General features: G+C 48.2%; 1 protein-coding gene across 1 annotated transcript in view; it reads left to right on the forward strand.

The window, feature by feature from the left end:
* Positions 1 to 21,724, forward strand: part of TEAD4 (TEA domain transcription factor 4) — an 82,262-nt gene that overhangs the window by 38,075 nt on the left and 22,463 nt on the right. Inside the window, exons 6-7 of the mRNA XM_068166070.1 lie at positions 16,041 to 16,105; positions 17,491 to 17,553. Coding sequence (XP_068022171.1) covers positions 16,041 to 16,105; positions 17,491 to 17,553 — 128 coding nt within the window. The remainder of the gene's footprint in view (positions 1 to 16,040; positions 16,106 to 17,490; positions 17,554 to 21,724) is intronic.

The raw sequence follows: 21,724 nt of genomic DNA on the forward strand, positions 1-21,724 counted from the left end.
AGGATGATCAAAATATTACTTTCACTGCTGGAGTGCCTTCAGTGGTCTTTTTATTACATACTCAGTGCTGCTTCATTAGCAGTGTTGCATTAGCCTTTCAGCTCTTACAGTTTCATAGTTTCATTCGGGGTTGGAAGGGACCACAAGGATCATCTAGTTCCAACCCCCCTGCCATGGGCAGGGACACCCCACACTAGATCAGCCTGGCCACAGCCTCATCCAGCCTGCTCTTAAACACCCCCAGAGACGGGGCCTCGACCACCTCCCTGGACAACACATTCCAGGGCTTCACCACTCTCATGGTGAAGAACCTCCTCCTCACATCTAGCCTGAATCTTCCCACCTCCAGCTTCATTCCATTCCCCCTAGTCCTAGCACTCCCTGAGATCTTGAGAAGTCCTTCCCCAGCCTTCCTGTAGGCCCCCTTCAGATACTGGAAGGCCACAATGAGGTCACCTGGGAGCCTTCTCTTCTCCAGACTGAACAGCCCCAACTCCTTCAGTCTGTCCTCACAGGAGAGGTGCTCCAGCCCTCTGATCATCCTTGTGGCCCTTCTCTGGACACCTTCCAGCGCCTCCACATCCCTCTTGGAATAGGGGCTCCAGAACTGGAGGTAGTACTCCAGGTGGGGTCTCACCAGGGCTGAGCAGAGGGGGAGAATCACCTCCCTTGCCCTGCTGGCCACACTTCTCCTGCTGCAGCCCAGGATCTGATTGGCTTTGCGGGCTGCAAGTGCACACTGAGAGCTCCTGGTGAGCTTTTTGTCCACCAGCACCCCCAAGTCTCTCTCCTCAGGGCTACTTTCCAGCCTCTGACTTCTTAATTTCTGAGTTTCAAACATTTAGTAGGTATCAAAGATGAAATTGATCTGTAGTCATATATGCTTAAATTCTACTAATTTTTCTGTATTTGTGAATAGAATAGAATAGAATAGAATAGAATAGAATAGAATAGAATAGAATAGAATAGAATAGAATAGAATAGAATAGAATAGAATAGAATAGACCAGGTTGGAAGAGACCTTCAAGATCATCGTGTCCAACCCATCAACCAATCCAACACCACCTAAACAACTAACCCATGGCACCAAGCACCCCAGCAAGTCTCCTCCTGAACACCTCCAGGGATGGTGACTCCACCACCTCCCTGGGCAGCCCATTCCAATGGGCAATCACTCTCTCTGGGTAGAACTTCTTCCTAACCTCCAGCCTAAACCTCCCCTGGCGCAGCTTGAGACTGTGTCCTCTTGTTCTGGTGCTGGCTGCCTGGGAGAAGAGACCAACCCCTACCTGGCTACAACCTCCCTTCAGGTAGTTGTAGAGAGCAATAAGGTCACCCCTGAGCCTCCTCCTCTCCAGGCTAATAACACAGTTCAATTGAGTTCTACTTCAGTAAGCCAGACTTGTGCTTTATCGCTGTGTCCACTCATCTGCCTTGTACTTGAGAGGCTGTTCCCGTTTTGTCAGCCCTTCCCTCGCTGTTGTGCCTCTGCTGTGCTCCTGGATAACCTCACACCTTTCCAGTTGTTTTGTGACAAGTTTAGTTCAAAGGCCTTGGTGGTGTTGTATTGGGGGTTTTTACCATTTTTTCACATCCTGTTCTTTCACAGTTGGATCCAAACATATACAGTTGCTAATCTCTTCACTATACAAACATACTTACATTTAATATCTCAGATGAGATTCAAAACCTGGAATCCAAAGCAAGACAGGGAAAAAGAAAATGAATAGTGCCTGCTGCCCTGGGTTGCTTTTTTCTTCAAAGCAAGTCCATGTAAAACTTTTTTGGACAGATTTTTGTGAAGGCATTACCAGAAAGGTCTCCAAACCACAGAGTGAGTTCTGAGAAGAGCAACAAGCATACCAGACTTAACATTGAGCTCTAGAAGTTGAACAGGCTGATTTAGAAGGAAAGATTAAAGTAGCTATATATACATTGCTTGGCTAAGTGATGACTGAAAGGTGGAGGGTGGGGGGGGACACATAATAACAGTCTAAAAATATTTGAAGGGTGTTAACATCTAGGAAGGAGAGGGATTTTATGTGGAACATGTGAGCATGACTAGGATTAATGAGAGAGAAAGGAGGAATATAGGATGGGTATCAGCAGAAGCTTTGTGACAGCATGGTACTCGGTGCTGAGGGATCTCTTGTAGTGCTGGAATGAAAGTGCTGCTGTTGGGGCTTTAAGAATTATCTCAAACAAAGCAGTGAAGGAATGGATTTGTAAAACTAGTTCCAAGGAATGGCACATGTGTGTGTCTGCAGGGCTGTTCTGTGTGAATGAGAGGTGGAATCTAGGTTAGATGTGCAGGAAACAGGAAGTTGGCACTAGGTAGTGATCCAATCCGGCTTTCCATTGCAAATATGTGCAGGTTTTGTCAAAATTGTTAGCATTGTGATTTACACTGTCTATGCTTTTGTGACACGAGTCACCCTGTCAGACTGATGGGCACAGAGAGCCTTTCTCAGGTCTGAGACTGCCAGAGCAAATTAGGAGACAACCAAGTGGGAGTGTCTTCTCAGAATTTGTCTTCTGTTGGTTGTTCAGATGTGGGGTAGGGAAGGGGGGGTAGCATTTCTCAGGCAAGGAGGTGCACATGCACAGTCTCAATGCATAGATTGGGTGGAGACCTGGTGTAGGAAAGGTGGAGCTTTCTTACATCTGTAGGGCAGGTAATCAAAACCTTGACTATGAGCTCACTTGAGAAGCTTCAGTCAGGGGCATGCCTTATTCCTGGAGGGCATGTATGAAATATGACTTTAACAAGTGAATGAAGGGAACTTGATGAGAAAAGGAAAATGTTACAGCTAGAGCAAGAGACACTGCTCTCCTGCATGTGGGATCCAGATAACGAGCACAGGAGAACCAGGACTTGTCTGTTGCTTTAAACAGTTGCTTACTAGCTAATCCATAACAAGCCTTGTATTGTCTGTGCGTGGTGAAGATCTGGGCAGCAAAGCTGGGAGGGCTGTGTGTGTTTTGTGCCCAAACAGATGGTCTTCTAAGTCTGTTGGTCACTGGTGGAGCTGATTTAAACCTCTGGGGCCTGGGTACACCTGCTGCTGAGTGGTGCATAGCCAGCAGCTGTTCTTCATTACTGTCACCTTGAACTTGTGACCCATCTTCTGGGTACTCATTCAGCTTCTCTGAGGCGTATTGCCTGCACCTATACAGGCATGGTCTTGCTCTGTCTCTGGCTTCTGGAACAGGAAATTAACTGTTTTCACTTTTCATGTAAAATGCCTTGAGAATTACTTCTCTGTGCTCTTGAGTCTGATCAGTACAGAATTCGCAAATCTCTCTTCAGGAGCTTAGATTGAGATCTATGGACTTGAGTTCTGGGAGCGTAACCAGTGCTTGATGGGATAGGCAAATAGGAATGGCCTGAATTGTAGACTGCAAGTGCTGTAGCCATAGGCTTAGCTCTAAGCTTGACAGTATTACAGGGAAGTGTGTGTCTGTGTGTGGTCGCAGCACAACCTTGCCTTCAACCTTAAATGGGGCTTAGGAGTATTCCTGCATTCCATCATCAGCTTTAGTTGCAGAGTCATAGAAAATGGTGCTGGGAAGGACCTGCAAATGTGATCTCATCTGTTCCTGTGCTCGAAGGCAAAGCCAGTACTTAAACTGTTCTTGTCTAGTCTGGTCCTTTGTGGCTAAGAATGGAGGAAGGTGATTTGGCGGTTCTAAATCCAGCAGCTTTCCTCTGCAAGGGAGCTGAAGCACACAGAGGTTTTCACAAATTTCCTTATGCATCCATGTGCTTTTTTAGGTATCACAGCAGCAGCCTGAGTAGTTTCTTCATCTTCATGTCCCTGCTCTCCTGCCACTGCCTGAATTGTGCTTGCTCAGCTATCAGACTCCTGGTGTAAACTCAGTTGGTGAACTGGTGGTTAAAAAATATGGAGCATAGTTACTCATGTTAGGAGAAAAGGAAAGGGAGGTGTGGGGCAGAATGTCACAAGTTAGTGCTAGGAAATTTTACAAGCTTAGCAGAATCCAGCTATTATCTAGAACACTTATGAAGCTGCATCTCTGCTAGGATTTTCTGTCAGTTCCCTCTTCACCTTTGACAGAATAACATCTATAATAACTAATGACAGAATAATCTATAATAACTATTTTTCTTAGTGCTAGGGTGGTGTCAAACTTCTGTGTTGAGACCAAGAGTATATTTCCTTCAGAAACAGTGAGATGACCTAGCAGTTCACTGCAGGGGAAGAGATGGAGTCACCACTCTTATTTGCCTGATCCCCTGCCCTGCTCCTGGGTTTGTGCTCTCGCTCTTTGGGATGACTTCAGTTTCCAGCAGACTCCTTGCTAATGCATTTTGGCTCGCTAAACTGGTAACAAACTCCTCTGGCAAAACAAGATGGAGAGATCAGTGAGTTCAAGGGGCCTGTGGAACAATCTGGTGAGGAGTTAGGATAAAAAGGCAGTAATTTCTTTTAGCAGTGGCAAGCCATTTGCTTAGGCTGAAGCTAAAGCTTGATGATATAAAATAATCATGGTGACTACAGTCTTATTTATGATGTCAGAAACTAAGGCTGGATGAAGTTGCAGCCATTCACTTATGTGAATTATTCACATCAGTGTCTTGTAATGAAAGAGTAGTGTCATTCATATAATGTAAGAACAGTTCCTGGGTGTTTAGGCTTTTCTTGAAGCTGTTGTAGTTTTCAGTCAGTTGACCAGGAGTGGGTCCTTGTCAAGTGGAGTGGTCACAACTCCAGACAGGATTAATCCAAACCAGGCCTTGGGAATTGCATAGTCCTTGTGCTGGTGACACAGCAAGTGGCTGCATGGAAGTTTCAGAGCCCTTTTAGCTCTGATTGCTGTGAAACTTTGAGTACTTAGCTAGAACTGTCATCTGGGCATGTGCCCAAGATAAGCACTTGGGCAAGGAATCTGCAAGAAACAGTGTACTTACTGGTGCCAGCAGAGGCAGCTGACTGTAAAATGGGGAGGAGAGGTGCTGAAGTTTTTCCTGCTCATTGAGGTAACATCACTGAAGTGCCATTGAGAGTTGCTTTCAGATAGCTAGTGGCTATTTGAAGTTACTGAAACAGGCAGGCAAGAGGTTTATTGACCTAAGGAAGAATTTAGCATATGTCCTGGACCTGGAAGATGTTACAGTTAAACATCACTTGGAGTGCCACCTGCAATGGTTTTGCTGATCCTGGGGCTTAATAAGTATGCTTCTGCATGTATAACATCATCATTCTGACTGGCTGGAAAGCAGCCCTGAGGAGAGAGCCTTGGGGGTACTGATGGGGGAGGAGAAGCTCACCAGGAGCTCTCAGTGTGCACTTGCAGCCCAGAAAGCCAATCAGATCCTGGGCTGCAGCAGGAGAAGTGTGGCCAGCAGGGCAAGGGAGGTGATTCTCCCCCTCTGCTCAGCTCTGCTGAGACCCCACCTGGAGTACTGCCTCCAGTTCGGGAGCCCCTATTGCAAGAGGGATGTGGAGGTGCTGGAAGGTGTCCAGAGAAGGGCCAGGAGGATGATCAGAGGGCTGGAGCACCTCTCCTGTGAGGACAGACTGAAGGAGTTGGGGCTGTTCAGTCTGGAGAAGAGAAGGCTCCCAGGTGACCTCATTGTGGCCTTCCAGGATCTGAAGGGGGCTACAGGAAGGCTGGGGAGGGACTGCTCAGGAAGTGTTAGGTAGTGATAGGACTAGGGGGAATGGAATGAAGCTGGAGGTGGGGAGATTGAGGCTGGAGGTGAGGAGGAAGTTCTTCCCCATGAGAGTGGTGAAGCCCTGGAATGGGTTGTCCAGGGAGGTGGTTGGGGCCCTGTCCCTGGGGGTGTTTAAGGCCAGGCTGGCTGAGGCTGTGGCCAGGCTGATGTAGTGTGGGGTGTCCCTGCCCATGGCAGGGGGGTTGGAACTAGATGATCCTTGTGGTCCCTTCCAACCCTGACTGATACTAGGATAGTATGATTCTCAGGTGTTCTAAGAGACTGAAAGCTGTTAGTTTGATGTGCCTTGCCATGTAGGATTGTAATTGAGGCCTTGAGCACAGCCCTGTGAGGAGAGGCTGAGGGAGCTGGGGTTGCTTAGCCTGGAGAAGAGGAGGCTCAGGGGAGACCTCATTGCTCTCTACAACTACCTGAAGGGAGGTTGTAGCCAGGAAGGGGTTGGTCTCTTCTCCCAGGCAACCAGCACCAGAACAAGAGGACACAGTCTCAAGCTGCACCAGGGGAGGTTTAGACTCGAGGTGAGGAGAAAGCTCTCCACCGAGTGAGTTGTTAGCCATTGGAATGTGCTGCCCAGGGAGGTGGTAGAGTCACCTTCCCTGGAGGCATTCAAGAGGGGATTGGATGTGGCACTTGGTGCCATGGTCTGGTCATGAGGTCTGTGGTGACAGGGTGGACTCAATGATCTTTGAGGTCTCTTCAAACCTTGGTGATACTGTGAGACTGTAATTGGCTATTTAATGCATTATACACTGCATGGCATGTGGAAGACTGACATTGCTGTATCCTTTGCTGTATGCTTTGGTGTGAGTGTGGGATTTCCCAGGCAAACTGAACATAAATCATTTCTGTAAGCTTCTCATCAGTCTTGCTCAGAACCAGAACAAGTCCCAGCTCTTTTCCTGTTGCAGTCCTTAACACATATGTGGAGAGGTAGCTGTTGGATGGATGATAATCCATTGCATTTCTGTGGCCTGAGGTGCTAATGTGGGAAAACACAGCTGATGGGGACATTCAAGTCATGTTAAAGGCTGAAGGGTGGTGAAGAGTTTCATAGCCTGGAGGTTCCCATTGGATTGGGGTGGAGGGATTGCTGCAGGCATACATTGTTGTACCTTGGTAAAAGCTCATCTTTACAAGGAATAGCTCAATGTGCCTTTGGGCAGCGATTAGAAGGCACTTTAGCTCTGTCTAGCCTTTAGATAAACTGATTCAAGCTCAGGAAGAGTCTTGCCCATTTTCTCACCTCTCTGTGTGTTTGTGTTACGTGGAGCACAGTTCCAGGCTACAGTTTCTCTGATGTTAAAACCAATTTAAGTTCTGTCCTGATTCTTTCTCTGTTCTCTCTGTTGTGCCAGTGCTGAGGTTTATGTGGCCACAATAGGAACTAGTTCATCAGTCCAGTTAAAAATATGCTGGTTGAGGAAACCAAAATGAACCAAAAAATACAAGCAGGGGGAGAGGGAGCTTGCTTCTGAATATTAGTAATGAGAGTGATGTGTGTCAGTCCTTCTGACAATGTCCTTGGTGCAGCTGCACACAGGATTTGATGGAATATTAGAGGAGGAGGAGGAATGACCAGCAGAGAAGAGGGAAACCTCTGCAGATTGTTTTACTGATGAGAAAATTCTTGCTGTAACTACACCTGTGATGACTGACTCTTATCTCCATTCCTTGTTTGGGACCAATAAGAAGCTTCCCCAAACCTTCAGGGTCTAGAGTTGTTATGCCTTAGTCACGCACCTTGTTTGAAGTCTCTTAAACTGGCCATCAGGAAAGAGAAGTTTCTAAATGGGGATAGCACTTCTCTTTCTAGCTGTGAATTTAGGTTACAGAGTGGGAAAAGAGAGAGGAGTGAACTCAAAGCTTCCCAGCAAAGGGCCTTTTACACAGAATTTAGACAAGTCTGTAACTGAGACAGCTGAGTTTTATGACTTGGATAGACTGCTCACCTGGCTGCCAGTTCCCCACTTGAGGTGTTTGGCTTGCACATGCTGCCCAGCAAATCAAACTTGAACAACTTTGTCATTTCTGGAGAGGAGGGAGCTCAGGATTTGCAGAGTGACGTGACGAAGACAGGTGGGTCGGGAGAGCCGGGGAGGTGGCGGTGCTAATCGCTTTGGTATCGTGTTTTCAGGGACAGAACTGTTCTCTCACTTTTCACAAGTACTGTCTCAGCTTTCTTTGAGCCTCCATCTCAAAATCCCTTTATTGCAGGGATTGCATGGACTTGGGGAATCTTCTTGTGGAAGGTTAATACTGTGTAAATTCAAGCATGGAATAAATCCTCAGCGTGAGGAAACTTCTCAGAGCCGATCATAAAATCCTCTGATCTGTGTAACTGCGCTATAGGAATTGCAGCCTGACTATTGAGCACTGAAGTTCTGCGTGGTGAAGGGAGAGAGGTCCTCACAGCACAGGCCAGTGCAGTGAAATGCACTGTGCTTGTTTTGGGTCTCTTTCATGAGAAGTGATCCCATTGTGATGGTCATAGTTCTTTTACTACCTCCTGAACAGCCCTCTGGATTCATTATGGAAGTTAGGAATGAAAGTAGAGGATGTTCGAAAAGGCCTCGAAAGAAGCTCGATCAGAGTCAGCTTTGTTGCCATTCATATGGTGTTTAAAGAGTTGTCTGCAGCTCCTAACGAAAAATAAACACACTGCTCTTGAGATTCTCCACTGCTGTTTGCCTTTACTTCCCCAGGTGGATTTCCCACAGTTGCAGTCCAGATAAATGGGGGGGAAAAAGACCCCAAACTGCATTACTTGCTCAGTGTGCTTAGCTTGGAAGTACCAACAAAGGCTGAAGTGACCAGTGAGGAGCAAAAACCAGAGTGTAGAGTTTAATGGTGGGGGAGTGAGGTGGAAGTTCCCAAGGAGAGGTTTAAAGTTAGGGATGACTAGGGAGACAGTTGTTGCAGAATACTTAGTGACTTTTGGGGACAGCCTCAGCTCTGGCAGTGAAATTACTAGTAAAAGCAAGAGCTGAAACAGAGAGAGAGGGAAGGATTGAGCCTTTGACAGAGGTTTGATGCTGAACATTATCACTGCATTTTATAAGTTGTATACCAAGACAAATCTCACAAATTCTGAGAGGAAGAAGGACCTACAGGAGAGAGAGAGAGAGGCCAAAGTCTAAAACTTCATGATCAGGTTTGCTGAAAAAGATATTTTAAGGTTGAGAGCAAGCATGCTGAGCAGTCAGGGAAGATGCAACATCAGTGACTGCCAGGAGTCAAGGAAGATAGGATGATGACAAAGGGAACCCAGACATGCTGCACTTTCTCTAGCCTTGAAAAAGCTGCTCTGGGAAACTGGGAAGCCAGCAGGATTCTGTCACCAAGGTTTTGGTAAGAAGAGATGGTTTGTGATGAAGGAAAAGTCTAGTAATTCTATCTTTACAGCTTATCAGTAAGAGGTGAGTGTCTGTGCATCTTGATGAGAAGATAAGATTAACCCTCAGAAAGACAAAATCGTGGGTTGGGACACATGCAGTCCTGTTCTGGACAAAGTAATGCCCAGGAAGGCATTTAGTGTAAGGTTGTGCAGGGAGGTATGGACTGGGGGAGACCCCAGTGGCAGTGATTTCCATATGCACACATGTGTGAACATAACACACCCTGCTTTGGCCTTGTCATTGTGATGATGTCATTCTGCATGTGTTTTGCTTGGTATGCACAGAGAAACACTGATATTTAACGGACAGCTGAGGCGTCCTCACATTCCCTCTTGTGCCCACATCTGTTTCTCCTGCTGTCTGATGCACAAACTTCATTGTCTTTGTTGATTGTGATCAACAGTTAACTATATGCTTAGCAAGTTCAGGAGACTGCCATGTTCCAGGAGCTATCTTTCAGCAGCACAGAGAGTTTGAAATGATAGCTGAGATGGCTTCCTTGGTCTTTCTTTGGTTAACCTTTCACTGGATACAGCTGGATAGTTGCTTCTGTAGTTTTCTTTGCTGTGCTTCACAGTTAGGTGCCTGGGCCTGCTTTGGGGACAGAAAAGATCGCAGAATCACCAAGGTTGGAAGAGACCTCAAAGATCACCAAGTCCAACCTGTCACCACAGACCTCATGGCTAGACCATGGCACCAAGTGCCACATCCAATCCCCTCTTGAACACCTCCAGGGATGGGGACTCCACCACCTCCCTGGGCAGCACATTCCAATGGCCAACAACTTGCTCAGTGAAGAACTTTCTCCTCACCTTGAGTCTAAACTTCCCCTGGCACAGCTTGAGACTGTGTCCCCTTGTTCTGGTGCTGGTTGCCTGGGAGAAGAGACCAACCCCCACCTGGCTACAACTTCCCTTCACGTAGTTGTAGAGAGCAATGAGGTCTCCCCTGAGCCTCCTCTTCTCCAGGCTAAGCAACCCCAGCTCCCTCAGCCTCTCCTCACAGGGCTGTGCTCAAGGCCTCTCCCCAGCCTTGTTGCCCTTCTCTGGACACCTTCAAGTCTCTCAATGTCCTTCTTAAACTGAGGGGCCCAGAACTGGACACAGGACTCAAGGTGTGGCCTAACCAGTGCAGAGTACAGGGGCAGAATGACTTCCCTGCTCCCTGGCACTGAGGTCAGGCTGACAGGTCTGTAGTTTCCAGGTTCCTCCATCCCATGGCACCACCGAGAAGCAAACACTTTCATGTAGTTTCCCCCAGAAAGATTTTGCTGTCATCCATCACAGCAGAGAGGCTTTTAGTTCTGCTTTCTTCAGCAACAAGGATGTGGGGAAGTGTAAGGCTTCAAGAGATGCTTTACCTGCCTGCTGTACAAGCAGTAATACTCCGTTACTAGCAGAAAGCCACTCGAAGCTTCAAGGCAGGACTGGGAAATGCTTTCTGTGGCCGTGGGAACTCCTGTGATTAATTTTCCCCCCCTCTTCCTTACACACAGACACTTCCCTTGTACTGAAGGGCACACAGGTGTTGAATGGAGAATCAGTAAATCTCTTTATGGACTTCTCTTGAGCAGCACCTTCCTGTACTCAGTATAACTACTGAATACAAGACTTTGCAGTTTGGAGTACGAGTGGGAGCTAAAGTGATGCCCTCGGAAATGTACCTCTTAGAGGAGTGGGAGTTAAAGATAAGACACTATCTCATCTTTTTTCATGCCATGCTTCCAAGGAGAAGGCTGCAGGGAGGATAAAGAGCTTTTGGGTGCTGTGCTGCAGTTGGTATGTTGGCTGGAGCTTGATGAAATCTAATGCGCGGCTTTGACAGAGGAGGCACAACTGCTGGCGGGTTCTGGTGACCGTGGCAGGCCCCAGCAGGAGTTATTCTAAGAACACAACATATGATCAGATTACTGAGGGACATTTTACATGGCTCTGAAAAATGAACCATCTGAGGGGTTATGATAGCTCTGCCTGTTCCAGCCAAGTGAGGAGCGCTAGTCCCTGCTGACCCTGCAGCCAGGGCTGTGAAACAAAGGGAATTCTTTCCAGGGGCTGTGAACCTACAGGCTACCAGCTGCATAACACATCCAGCTTTGGGGAAGAAAAAAGAAAGACACTGAGGATTTGCTTCTCTTGCAGTTGTGATTCATGGTAATTCAATATGTTCTTGCTGCAGTTGACTGGTCTCGATGATGCACATAGCTCTGTAGTTAGTAATTCCTGTGATGCTGGTGCCTTTGTAAGAGTGATCTGATGGGTTTGCTGCCAGGATCTTTTTTAGCTCAGTATATCCTGCCACCTTTCTGGTTTTTCCCTGGCTCTGTGGGGACAGACTTCTGGAAGAGGTCCTGGCAAGGGGGAACTCAGTTCTAAAGCTGGAAGTTTGGGGGATCCACCTTTGAATGTTCTCTCTAGGTAATGGCTCTAGAGAACTTCTGTAGCAGCTTCTGATGTGTGCAGTTTGCACAACAGCTTCCCATCCCTCTAGTCTCCTCCAGTGAGAAGAGATAGCTTTGCAGTTTTTGATGTTGTCAAAGACAGCTAAACATGCACTTAGGGAGACACCTCCCACTTTCCCAGGCTTGACTACAGTGTACTGCCCCCTCTCCTCACTTCCTAGTTTCAGCTTCCCTTGTTTTATTCCCTGCAGTACTCAGGCCCTCCTAATTCCGTTTGATGTGCTAGGTGGTGCAGAAGGTTGGGGATACTGCAGGAAGGTTTCATCCCACCAGTCCTTGCTTTTTAGTTTTGTGGGGGTTTTGTTTGTTTCTTTGTTGCTTCCTCCCATGCTCCTTGCTACCCCTCTGTGGGTTCTCAGTTGGCTGCAATCCATTCAGAGTTGTCCCTGTTCTGGCATGGCTCCTCCCTAGGCTGCAGCTGCCTCAAAGTGTACTCCTGCCGTGGTGCACCTCTTTGAAGAGTAATTTTCCAGCCATGTCCCCAACAATGTCCCCTGCTACATGTCTCCTTTCATTCTTTTTCTCCAAATGTGTCTTTTTACAGATCTTGCATTTCTCCTGTACCATCCTCCCACCTCTCCTTCTTGCCATTCCTTTTGTGTTTCTCTTCCTAGATCTCCTGCCCCTCGTGGCTGTTGCCCTTCCTGAAATACATTTGAGCAGAGGTAGCTTGGTGCTCCTCTGGCTGATGGAGGTTTTGATGGATTGTTTTGGTCATCTGTTTTGGAGATGGCTGGAATCAGCTATGGCTGTCACAGGACGTTTTTCATGGCATCCTCCCACACAGATTATCCCTGTGTCCCTCTGCTGATGAAGTTCTCTGTCAGGCTGCACTGTTGAATTTCTTGACTTTCCTGGAAACACCACAAAGCTCAACTGGAGCTGTAACAAATGTTATATCTAGTGGAGAAGCAACTGCAATGAATGTCAGTGGCTTCTGAAAGTCTGAATTCGTACAAGGATGGCCCATATTTGGGCACTGGCTGGCTGGAAAGCAGCCCTGAGGAGACTTGGGGGTGCTGGGGGAGGAGAAGCTCACCAGGAGCTCTCAGTGTGCACTTGCAGCCCAGAAAGCCAATCAGATCCTGGGCTGCATCAGGAGAAGTGTGGCCAGCAGGGCAAGGGAGGTGATTCTCCCCCTCTGCTCAGCTCTGGGGAGACCCCACCTGGAGTCCTGCCTCCAGTTCTGGAGCCCCTATTGCAAGAGGGATGTGGAGGTGCTGGAAGGTGTCCAGAGAAGGGCCAGGAGGATGAGCAGAGGGCTGGAGCACCTCTCCTGTGAGGACAGACTGAAGGAGTTGGGGCTGTCCAGTTTGGAGAAGAGAAGGCTCCCAGGTGACCTCATTGTGGCCTTCCAGGATCTGAAGGGGGCTCCAAGAAGGCTGGGGAGGGACTGCTCAGGATCTGAGGGAGTGATAGGACTAGGGGGAATGGAATGAAGCTGGAGGTGGGGAGATTGAGGCTGGAGGTGAGGAGGAAGTTCTTCCCCATGAGAGTGGTGAAGCCCTGGAATGGGTTGTGCAGGGAGGTGGTTGGGGCCCTGTCCCTGGAGGTGTTTAAGGCCAGGCTGGATGAGGCTGTGGCCAGGCTGATGTAGTGTGGGGTGTCCCTGCCCATGGCAGGGGGGCTGGAACTAGATGATCCTTGTGGTCCCTTCCAACCCTGACTGATACTATGATATTTCAGCCAGTGTCTGCAGAGTTTTCAGGTGTTCAAACTGCCAGCAGAGTCCAGCTGCACCATTTAGAAATGTGCTTGCAATTCCCCACACCCACTTCTCAAGACTATTTTTCCCTCTCTCTTCAGTAACTCATCCCCCTTGCCCCTCAAAGGGTCTTTTTCATCCATATATGTTTTCCTTCTTGTTTATTTATGCAGTTTGAGCACCTTGTTGTGTTCTCCACATTTCCCACTTCTGATCTCTGTCAAACTGTCTTGCAGTGCTCTATGTGCTGTGATATATGAGAGAAGAGTCAGTTTGGTTCTTTCTTAGCTTTCATCTTGGATCCATGTCCAACAGGCAGAGGCTTTGGAAAAGCCATAAATATTATTCTTGGCACCTAGGAGAAGGTGGTGTGGGTATGTGTCACTAGTGTTTAGTCTCAGCTCTGTAAAAATGGTTACACTGGTTGGGGAAGCAGCCAGATGGAAGGTAGCTTCACATCATTCCAGATGACTGGAAACTGGCCAATGTGGTCCCCATCCATAAGAAAGGTCAGATGGAAGATCCTGGAAACTCCAGGCCTGGCAGCCTGACCTCAGTGCCAGGGAAAGTGATGGAGCAGATTATCCTGGGGGCAATAACTGCACACCTGAAGGATGGCCAAGGGCTCAGGTCCAGCAAGCATGGATTTAGGAAGGGCAGGTCCTGCCTCTCCAACCTGATCTCCTTCTATGATCAGGTGACTGCCTGGTGGATGTGGGCAGGCTGTGGATGTGGTCTGCCTGGACTTCAGCAAGGCCTTTGACACCATCCCCCACAGCAAACTGCTGGCTAAGCTGTCAGCCCCTGGCTTGGACAGCAGCACTCTGAGCTGGGTTAGGAACTGGCTGGAGGCTGAGCCCAGAGAGTGGTGGTGAATGGTGCCACAGCCAGCTGGCAGCCAGGCACCAGTGGTGTGCCCCAGGGATCAGTGCTGGGCCCCATGCTCTTTAACATCTTCACTGATGATCTGGATGAGGGCATTGAGTCAGTCATCAGCAAGTTTGCAGATGACACCAAGCTGGGAGCAGATGTTGGTCAGTTAGAGGACAGAAGGGCTCTGCAGAGGGACCTCGACCGACTGGACAGATGGGCAGAGTCCAACAGGATGGCATTCAACAAGTCCAAGTGCCAGGGGCTGCACTTTGGCCACAGCAACCCCATGCAGAGCTACAGGCTGGGGTCAGAGTGGCTGAGAGCTGCCAAAGAGAGAGGGACCTGGGGGTGCTGATTGACAGCTGCCTGAACATGAGCCAGCAGTGTGCCCAGGTGGCCAAGAAGGTCAATGGCATCCTGGCCTGCATCAGCAATAGTGTGGCCAGCAGGAGCAGGGAAGTCATTGTGCCCTGTGCTCTGCATTGGTTAGGCCACACCTTGAGTCCTGTGTCCAGTTCTGGGCCCCTCAGTTTAAGAAGGACATTGAGAGACTTGAAGGTGTCCAGAGAAGGGCAAGAAGGCTGGGGAGAGGCCTTGAGCACAGCCCTGTGAGGAGAGGCTGAGGGAGCTGGGGTTGCTTAGCCTGGAGAAGAGGAGGCTCAGGGGAGACATCATTGCCCTCTACAACTACCTGAAGGGTGGTGGTCCCCATCCTTGGAGGTGTTCAAGAGGGGACTGGATGTGGCACTTGGTGCCATGGTCTAGTCATGAGGTCTGTGGTGACAGGTTGGACTTGATGATCTTCGAGGTCCTTTCCAACCTTAGTTATACTCTGATACTGTGATGCTGTGATCTGCTCCCATCAAACTCTTCTAGACATGTCACTGTGCTAACACAGAACCCGTGGGAACCCAGGAGGGCAGCGGTTGCAGGCTGCGCGTTGTGCTTCTGGAACAGACAGAGGTCCTAGTGCGTGTCTAGAGCAGCTGGAGCTGGGTTATTTTCTCAGCTACTGATTCTTCTCCCAGGGAATGTGGAGAGCTTCTTTAATGACACCATCAGGAAAAGATTAAGATGTGTAAATGTAAAATGCTTTCCTATCCCTGTGTCTGCTTTGGTTCTGTTTCATGAACCTGGCTGAAACGCACTCTTGGGAATTTGTCCTGGTTTAAGACTCCCTCCCACTGAGCAGGAATGTCTTAGGGTGAGTGGATTTCCTTCTTCTTTTTACTGGGAATCTTAATCCATGTTGACAGCTTCTACACCCTGTGGAAATGTAACTGCACAGCGATGCTGTGAGTCTCAGTTTTATCGCTGATTGGAAGCGATCGTAGCTGCAACCTGGGAAATAGGGCTTGCATTTCAAAGTGTCACAGTGTCACCAAGGTTGGAAGAGACCTCAAGGATCATTGAGTCCAACCTATCACCCAAGACCTCATGACTAGACCATGGCACCAAGTGCCACATCCAATCCCCCTTTGAACACCTCCAGGGATGGCGACTCCACCACCTCCCTGGGCAGCACATTCCAGTGGCTAACAACTCTCTCAGTGAAGAACTTTCTCCTCACCTCCAGCCTAAACCTCCCCTGGTGCAGCTTGAGACTGTGTCCTCTTGTTCTGGTGCTGGTTGCCTGGGAGAAGAGACCAACCCCTTCCTGGCTATAACCACCTTTCAGGTAGTTGCAGAGAGCAATGAGGTCTCCCCTGAGCCTCCTCTTCTCCAGGCTAAGTTGCTCCTAAAACTCAGACCTCTCGAGCATGATCTAATTCATACCTTTCTAAGATAGAAAGTAGCATGACAGAGTCCCCTCCCACTGCTGATGCCCATGGATGGCTAATTGCACTGTGCACCTCTCCTCTGGGAGCAGAGCTTTCCAAACGTCTCTCTGCACTGTTTGTGTTGCAGGCCGGAACGAGCTGATTGCGCGCTATATTAAGCTGAGAACAGGGAAAACACGCACAAGGAAGCAGGTAAGTGTAAATCTTTCCCTGTTAACATTGGTTTCATGGGGCCACTAGACATGATGAGGACTTAAGAGAACAAGTTCCTAGCTGCTACTGGTTTCTGGCTTTGCTGGAAGGAGGTGGTTGTGCTCAGCTGGTTAATTAGAATGGTGGGAAGAGTCAGCTCGGGCGTTTTGCAGAGGGGTTGTAATGTTCATGGCTCCTGTTACGGGTTTGGGAAGCTGGGATGTCTTAACCATAGAGTCCAGGGGATAGATAGGTCCAGAGGTGGACCAGTGGGTGTAATCTTTTGTTATTTCATTCCCAGAATGCCTGCATCTCCTCTTTATAAACAAACAGCACAGGCTGTTCAGCCCCTTCTCCTCTCCCCGCTCCTGACGTGGACTGCTGTCTCTCTTGCAGTGTGGGAGAATGGGGCCTGGTGCTGGCAAGCCTGATTTCCTTCCTGCATCATTCAGGCCTGGGTAGGGAGGTGTAGGAAGGTAGGGGAGGGGGTGGGGCCATTGTAGACTTTGGGGGCTATGAGGTCTGGTTTGGGGGAAGGTTTGAGAAGGTGATGGCCTGGTGAGGTTTGTTGAGAAGCCCAGATTGGTGAGCTGGGCTGGGTATCTTTGCACGTTCTTGTACTGTCTCATTAGTGATGAATGGTACTGCCATTTACATCTCCAGTTCTGTCCAGTCCTGTGTGGAGCACTTGTGTTTTCACTGCTTTGGGGAGTGGTAAAGAGCATCTGTCTCGCTCCTTAAGCCAAGAGTAGCTCCCAACCATCTCATGACAGATATTTTTCTCCTGTTAAACAGAGTGTGATCTTTATTCTTTTGGATTCCAGGGCACACAAGTGATCCTCTACACAAAGAGTCTTTGTTCAGCTCAGGGAGGTGGCACATGGGATGCACATGAATCTTTGTAATTTGGAAATGACAGTCCAGGCTCTGCTGGACACAGAACTGGGAAACCTGGATATGCTTTGGACAGGGAGTTGGTGACCAGCAACCAAAAGTTCCTCCCAACCTATTTATTTCATGATGCATTTCCAGTATGTGGAGGTTCTGAGAGTCACTATGCAGTAGGCAGGGATGTGGAACTCTGGGATAGAAGTCTCAACCCCTGAATTTAAGGATGGGTTCTTTAGTTTTAGGGGAGGTCTCTGGCTTGACAAATCTGTTGGAGTTGGAAAAGGCTTTAAGTGGCCCACCTTTGCTGGTCTCCCTCCTCCTTGCATGACACTGAAGTCAGGTTCAGAAAAGCATCTCATTGCTACTTCAGCCACTCCCCCTCCCTCCAAACCTGAACACAGTCCCTGTTGCACAGGATGCCTAAAGCCTATTTATTTCTGCAAGCAGCTACCAAGTACTCCTGCAATAAAGATGGGTTTTGTCTTTCAATGCAGGTATCTAGTCACATCCAGGTCCTGGCAAGGCGGAAAGCTAGAGAGATCCAAGCCAAACTCAAGGTATGATGGATATCCTTTAATGTTTTAGTAAGACCCCTGAGTCAGCTATTCCCTCACCCATTCCCTCTTTGAATAGCCTTAAAAAAGGGTGAGATTAGCTACTGGACTGTAGCAAAGTGGGGAGGAAAAGGTACTTCCCAGGAAGTGTTATCAAAACACTTGTACTGTGGTAGCTCTTTGACATCTGGAGCACCTCTGTTTAAAGAATAAAGGAACAATAACTTGAAATGTAATGAGTCTGATTTCTACCTCTGGTTTATGCTGCAGTCATTCAAGTCTGAAAGACTCTTAGACTTGGAAGTATGGGAAGAGTGTTTATCTGAGGAGAAGTATTTTATGCTAACCAGTAGTCAGTTCCTGGTGGTGTGGGGCCCTTGGGAAAAGGTGGCCTTGCAGTTACTTCAGTACTAGTTCCTCTTCTGCTGGTGGTAGTGGAGTTGTCCTTGACAAAGTGTTCTCAGTTGGCCTAAGCTTTGAGAGCAATCTATAAAGCCAGATGGTATCTTCTTAGGTGAAATGATACCAACTACACAGATTTTGTCCCTTGATTAATTCAGACCTGATCTGAGGAGGCCTGGGCTGATGAGGGGGAAAGCGGTTGACTACTTGTTTTTCTTTCTATTGGAAGAGCTCTGCAACCACACTCTTGGCATTTGTTTCCACTCACATTTGAAGCAGGGTGGTTTATGTCCTCAGCCTGCATTGACAGAAATGTCACAAAGGTCAAGTTTATGGGTGACAACTGCACGAGAGGGTGTCCCATGTTAGAATGTCAGCCGTCTAGAAGGGGCTCACTAAGCAGGGTGTGAGGTGAAGTCCTTGTTATGTATCCAAGAGACAGCCAGAGGACAAAGGAGTGTGCTGATCATCTTGAGTTTGTGTGGCAGGAAGTGATCTGGAGGCTAGTGTGGTTGCTTCCCTGGTCTTCTAAGCTTCAGCTTGAGAGCCCAGTCTAGCCCTGACTGTTGAGTGGGTGGCTGTTAGTATGTGCTTCCTCTTGACTGGGTGACTTCACTGGGCACCAGGAGAAGCATACTCTCTCTGTGAACACAGTGTCACTCAGGATTGCACATGGAGCTTACTATTTAAGCAGTCTCAAACTGTGCCAGGGAAGTTTAAGCTGGAGATGAGGAGAAAGTTCTTCACAGAGAGAGGGATTGGCCATTGGGATGTGCTGCCCAGGGAGGTGGTGGAGTCACTGTCCCTGCAGGTGTTCAAAGAGGGATTGGATGTGGCACTTGAAGCCCTGGTTTAGTTAGTCATGAGGTGCTGGGTGATAGGTTGGACTTGATGATCTTTGAGATGTCTTCCAACCGCATTGATTCTCTGATTCTCTGATCCTGTGAGTGAGCTGCTGGCACTCAGTCTGGAGCAGTGTTGAAGTGTGTGCATTTCTGTTGCAAGCAGTGGTTACCTGTGAGTTACGACTGCAGCCCCACAGCCCATCCCCAGCTCTAGTTCAGAAGGTGGTTTTGTGCCTGGCATCAGCCCATTGTGTTTCCAGCTGTGGTGGTAAAGAGAAGGAGCCACAAATTACAACTATCTAATTCCGTGCTTCTAGGTAGAGCTGCCTGAGCTTGAAACCTGTGGTGCTGTTAAGTGGACAGTTCAGGTGGAGGCTGCTTGAGAGGGGAGTTAGAGTGAGCAGGAAACAACAGCTGCACAGGGTGTTAAAAGATTTACTGCTGCTTACAGCTGTAACCTTGATTTCATTCCTTGCATATTACAGCTCTGGGACTTGGCATGATTGAAAAGGCAGTCAGCCGAGCTCGTATCCACTTAGTGCCCAGGAGCTGCCCAGTGCTTTCTCTCAGGGAGCACAGGTGTCTCAGGGAGCTCCATGGAGCCATTGGTTGTTCTCCTTTTACACCACCCCGGGCCATGCTGTGAGCTCTGCCCTGCTGCCTGCAGTGAACCATCCCCCAGTACCAGACTGTTCCTTCCTGCCTGCAGAGGCAAGTCTGTGGTACTGATTCAACTCATTTACTTCTTTGCTTTCTGTGGTCATTTGCAAAGAGCAAGGAAATGAAATCACAGAAACTGCTGTCCTGCTTCAAAGGTCCTGCTGGTAGCTGTGTGGTGTTCTATCACTGTTCATTGCCAGTAGCAAGGCTACATTTTCATATTTATATCCTAGAGATCAGAGCAGCTACATGCTGGTTTCTTAGAGCAAATGCTATGATGCTGATGTCTACACACAAACTGGGGGGGTGTCTTCTCTAAGGGTACACAGTGTGTATAAGAGAGGTGGGAAAGTAGGGTAAAGCATGGAGGAATACCTGTTCTCAGAAATCAGAACTTCTCCATGTCTTGGGTGGCTAACAGAAATCACTGTTGGTGAAATCACTAAGGAAAGAGGGGGAAGTGGTGTTGTGGTGATGAGGATGATGATGATGTATTTTAAATGCAAGCATTGTGAGTGTTTGGTGAAAGCCTTAATTCCTGTTTTTTCCTTGGGGGAGGTGCAGGGTGTGGGAGCAGTGCTGGGTTTTGGTTTTCATACTGGAAACACAATACAAACCCATACAGAACTTTTGGCTGGAAGGAAAGGAGATGGCTTCAACAAAAAGAGGCTTTTTGCAGCAGCCTGTCAGGCATCTCACACTGAACACCACAACAAGGTTAATGGATGCAATACTAATATTTTCTTGCTTGTTCAGGAGGTTTTTTTAACATTAACGGTTCCACAAGTAAATGAATCCTTCCCATAAACCCTGGAATGGGCTGTCCAGGGAGGTGGTTGAGGCCCCATCCCTGGAGGTGTTTAAGGCCAGGCTGGATGAGGCTCTGGCCAGGCTGATCTAGTGTGGGGTGTCCCTGTCCATGGCAGGGGGGCTGGAACTAGATGATCCTTGTGGTCCCTTCCAACCCTGACTGACACTATGATAACTCAGGTATAAATTGAGGTAGATGAATCCATTTTTTTCAGTGAGAGGCTGAAGGGACACAAAGAAATCCTTGTGCTGCAATGGCAACTGTGAAACGGTTCTTATGTATGGCACAATAAAAGGCAAAAGGATTCTTACCTTTGAGAGTGCACACAGTTCTGAAAGCATTCCCTAAGGCCTCATTTAAACTGGACTCTGCACAACTTTACCACAGCTTTGGAGAATCAGAGGGATTTTCTCAGGGATCAGAATGTTCCCCTTCCACTCACTAGAGTGACACTAACAGGAGTCATAGATCCTGTGAAAAGGAAGGCATGTAGGGTTTGTCCATTCCTGCTGCTCATTCCACTTGAACATTACCATTGCTCCTTGAGCTTTTAGGGTGTCAGGGAGTGGTAGGACTGGGGGGAATGGAACAAAACCAGAAATAGGTAGATTCAGATTGGATGTTAGGAAGAAGTTCTTAACCATGAGTGTGGTGAGAGCCTGGCACAGGTTGCCCAGGGAGGTGGTGGAAGCCTCAGCCCTGGAGGTTTTTAAGGCCAGGCTGGATGTGGCTCTGGGCAACCTGACCTAGTGTGGGGTGTCCCTGCCCATGGCAGGGGGATTGGAACTAGATGATACTTGGGGTGCCTTCCAACCCTGACTATTCTATGATTCTATGATTTTTGTTGTGCCTCTTCCAAATGGCTTTGTGTAAGACACATCAGGATACCAGGGGTTTGAACTTTAGAAAACCTTCAAGAAAGTGGAGAGGTTAGAGGGAATGGAGACCCAAGGCTGAGAAATTACTGCAGCTCAATCAATCCAAGTGGGAGCTGAGCATCCCCAAAGACAGCCAGAGCTTACCTCTTCCAGCAGTTTCTCCAAGCCATACACTCATCTGTGTGTATGCATTGCCATTGTAATGTCACAGATGGACATGCAGTGTTGGAAGGGTGAGGATTCATGGTAGGGGATGTAGAAAGAAAGGCAGAGCGTAGGAAGGTGCTTCTGTTTGCCTGTTTGTTCCCTGGAAGAAAAAATGAAGCCTGCTATTTGGCTTAAACATGTATCAGATCCCCTAGCTGCTGCACTGTCATTGACTGCAAAAGTGTGTGCAAGTCCAGAGCCCTGTTCAGGCAGAACAAGGAATGTCTTTGCCTATGTGCCCTGGGATATTAAGATTTCCTGTTTCCCCAGGGATGGGAATTAAAATGTCAACTCTAGCTGAGACTAATGCATTCCCAACTTGAGGAAGTCTCAGTGGTGACAAACTCCTTTTGAGAGCTTGTTCTAGAAGG

The sequence above is a fragment of the Melanerpes formicivorus genome, unplaced genomic scaffold (assembly GCF_026170545.1).
Source record: "Melanerpes formicivorus ecotype bairdi unplaced genomic scaffold, bMelFor1.0.p_v2 SCAF_96, whole genome shotgun sequence".
Classification (NCBI taxonomy): domain Eukaryota; kingdom Metazoa; phylum Chordata; class Aves; order Piciformes; family Picidae; genus Melanerpes; species Melanerpes formicivorus.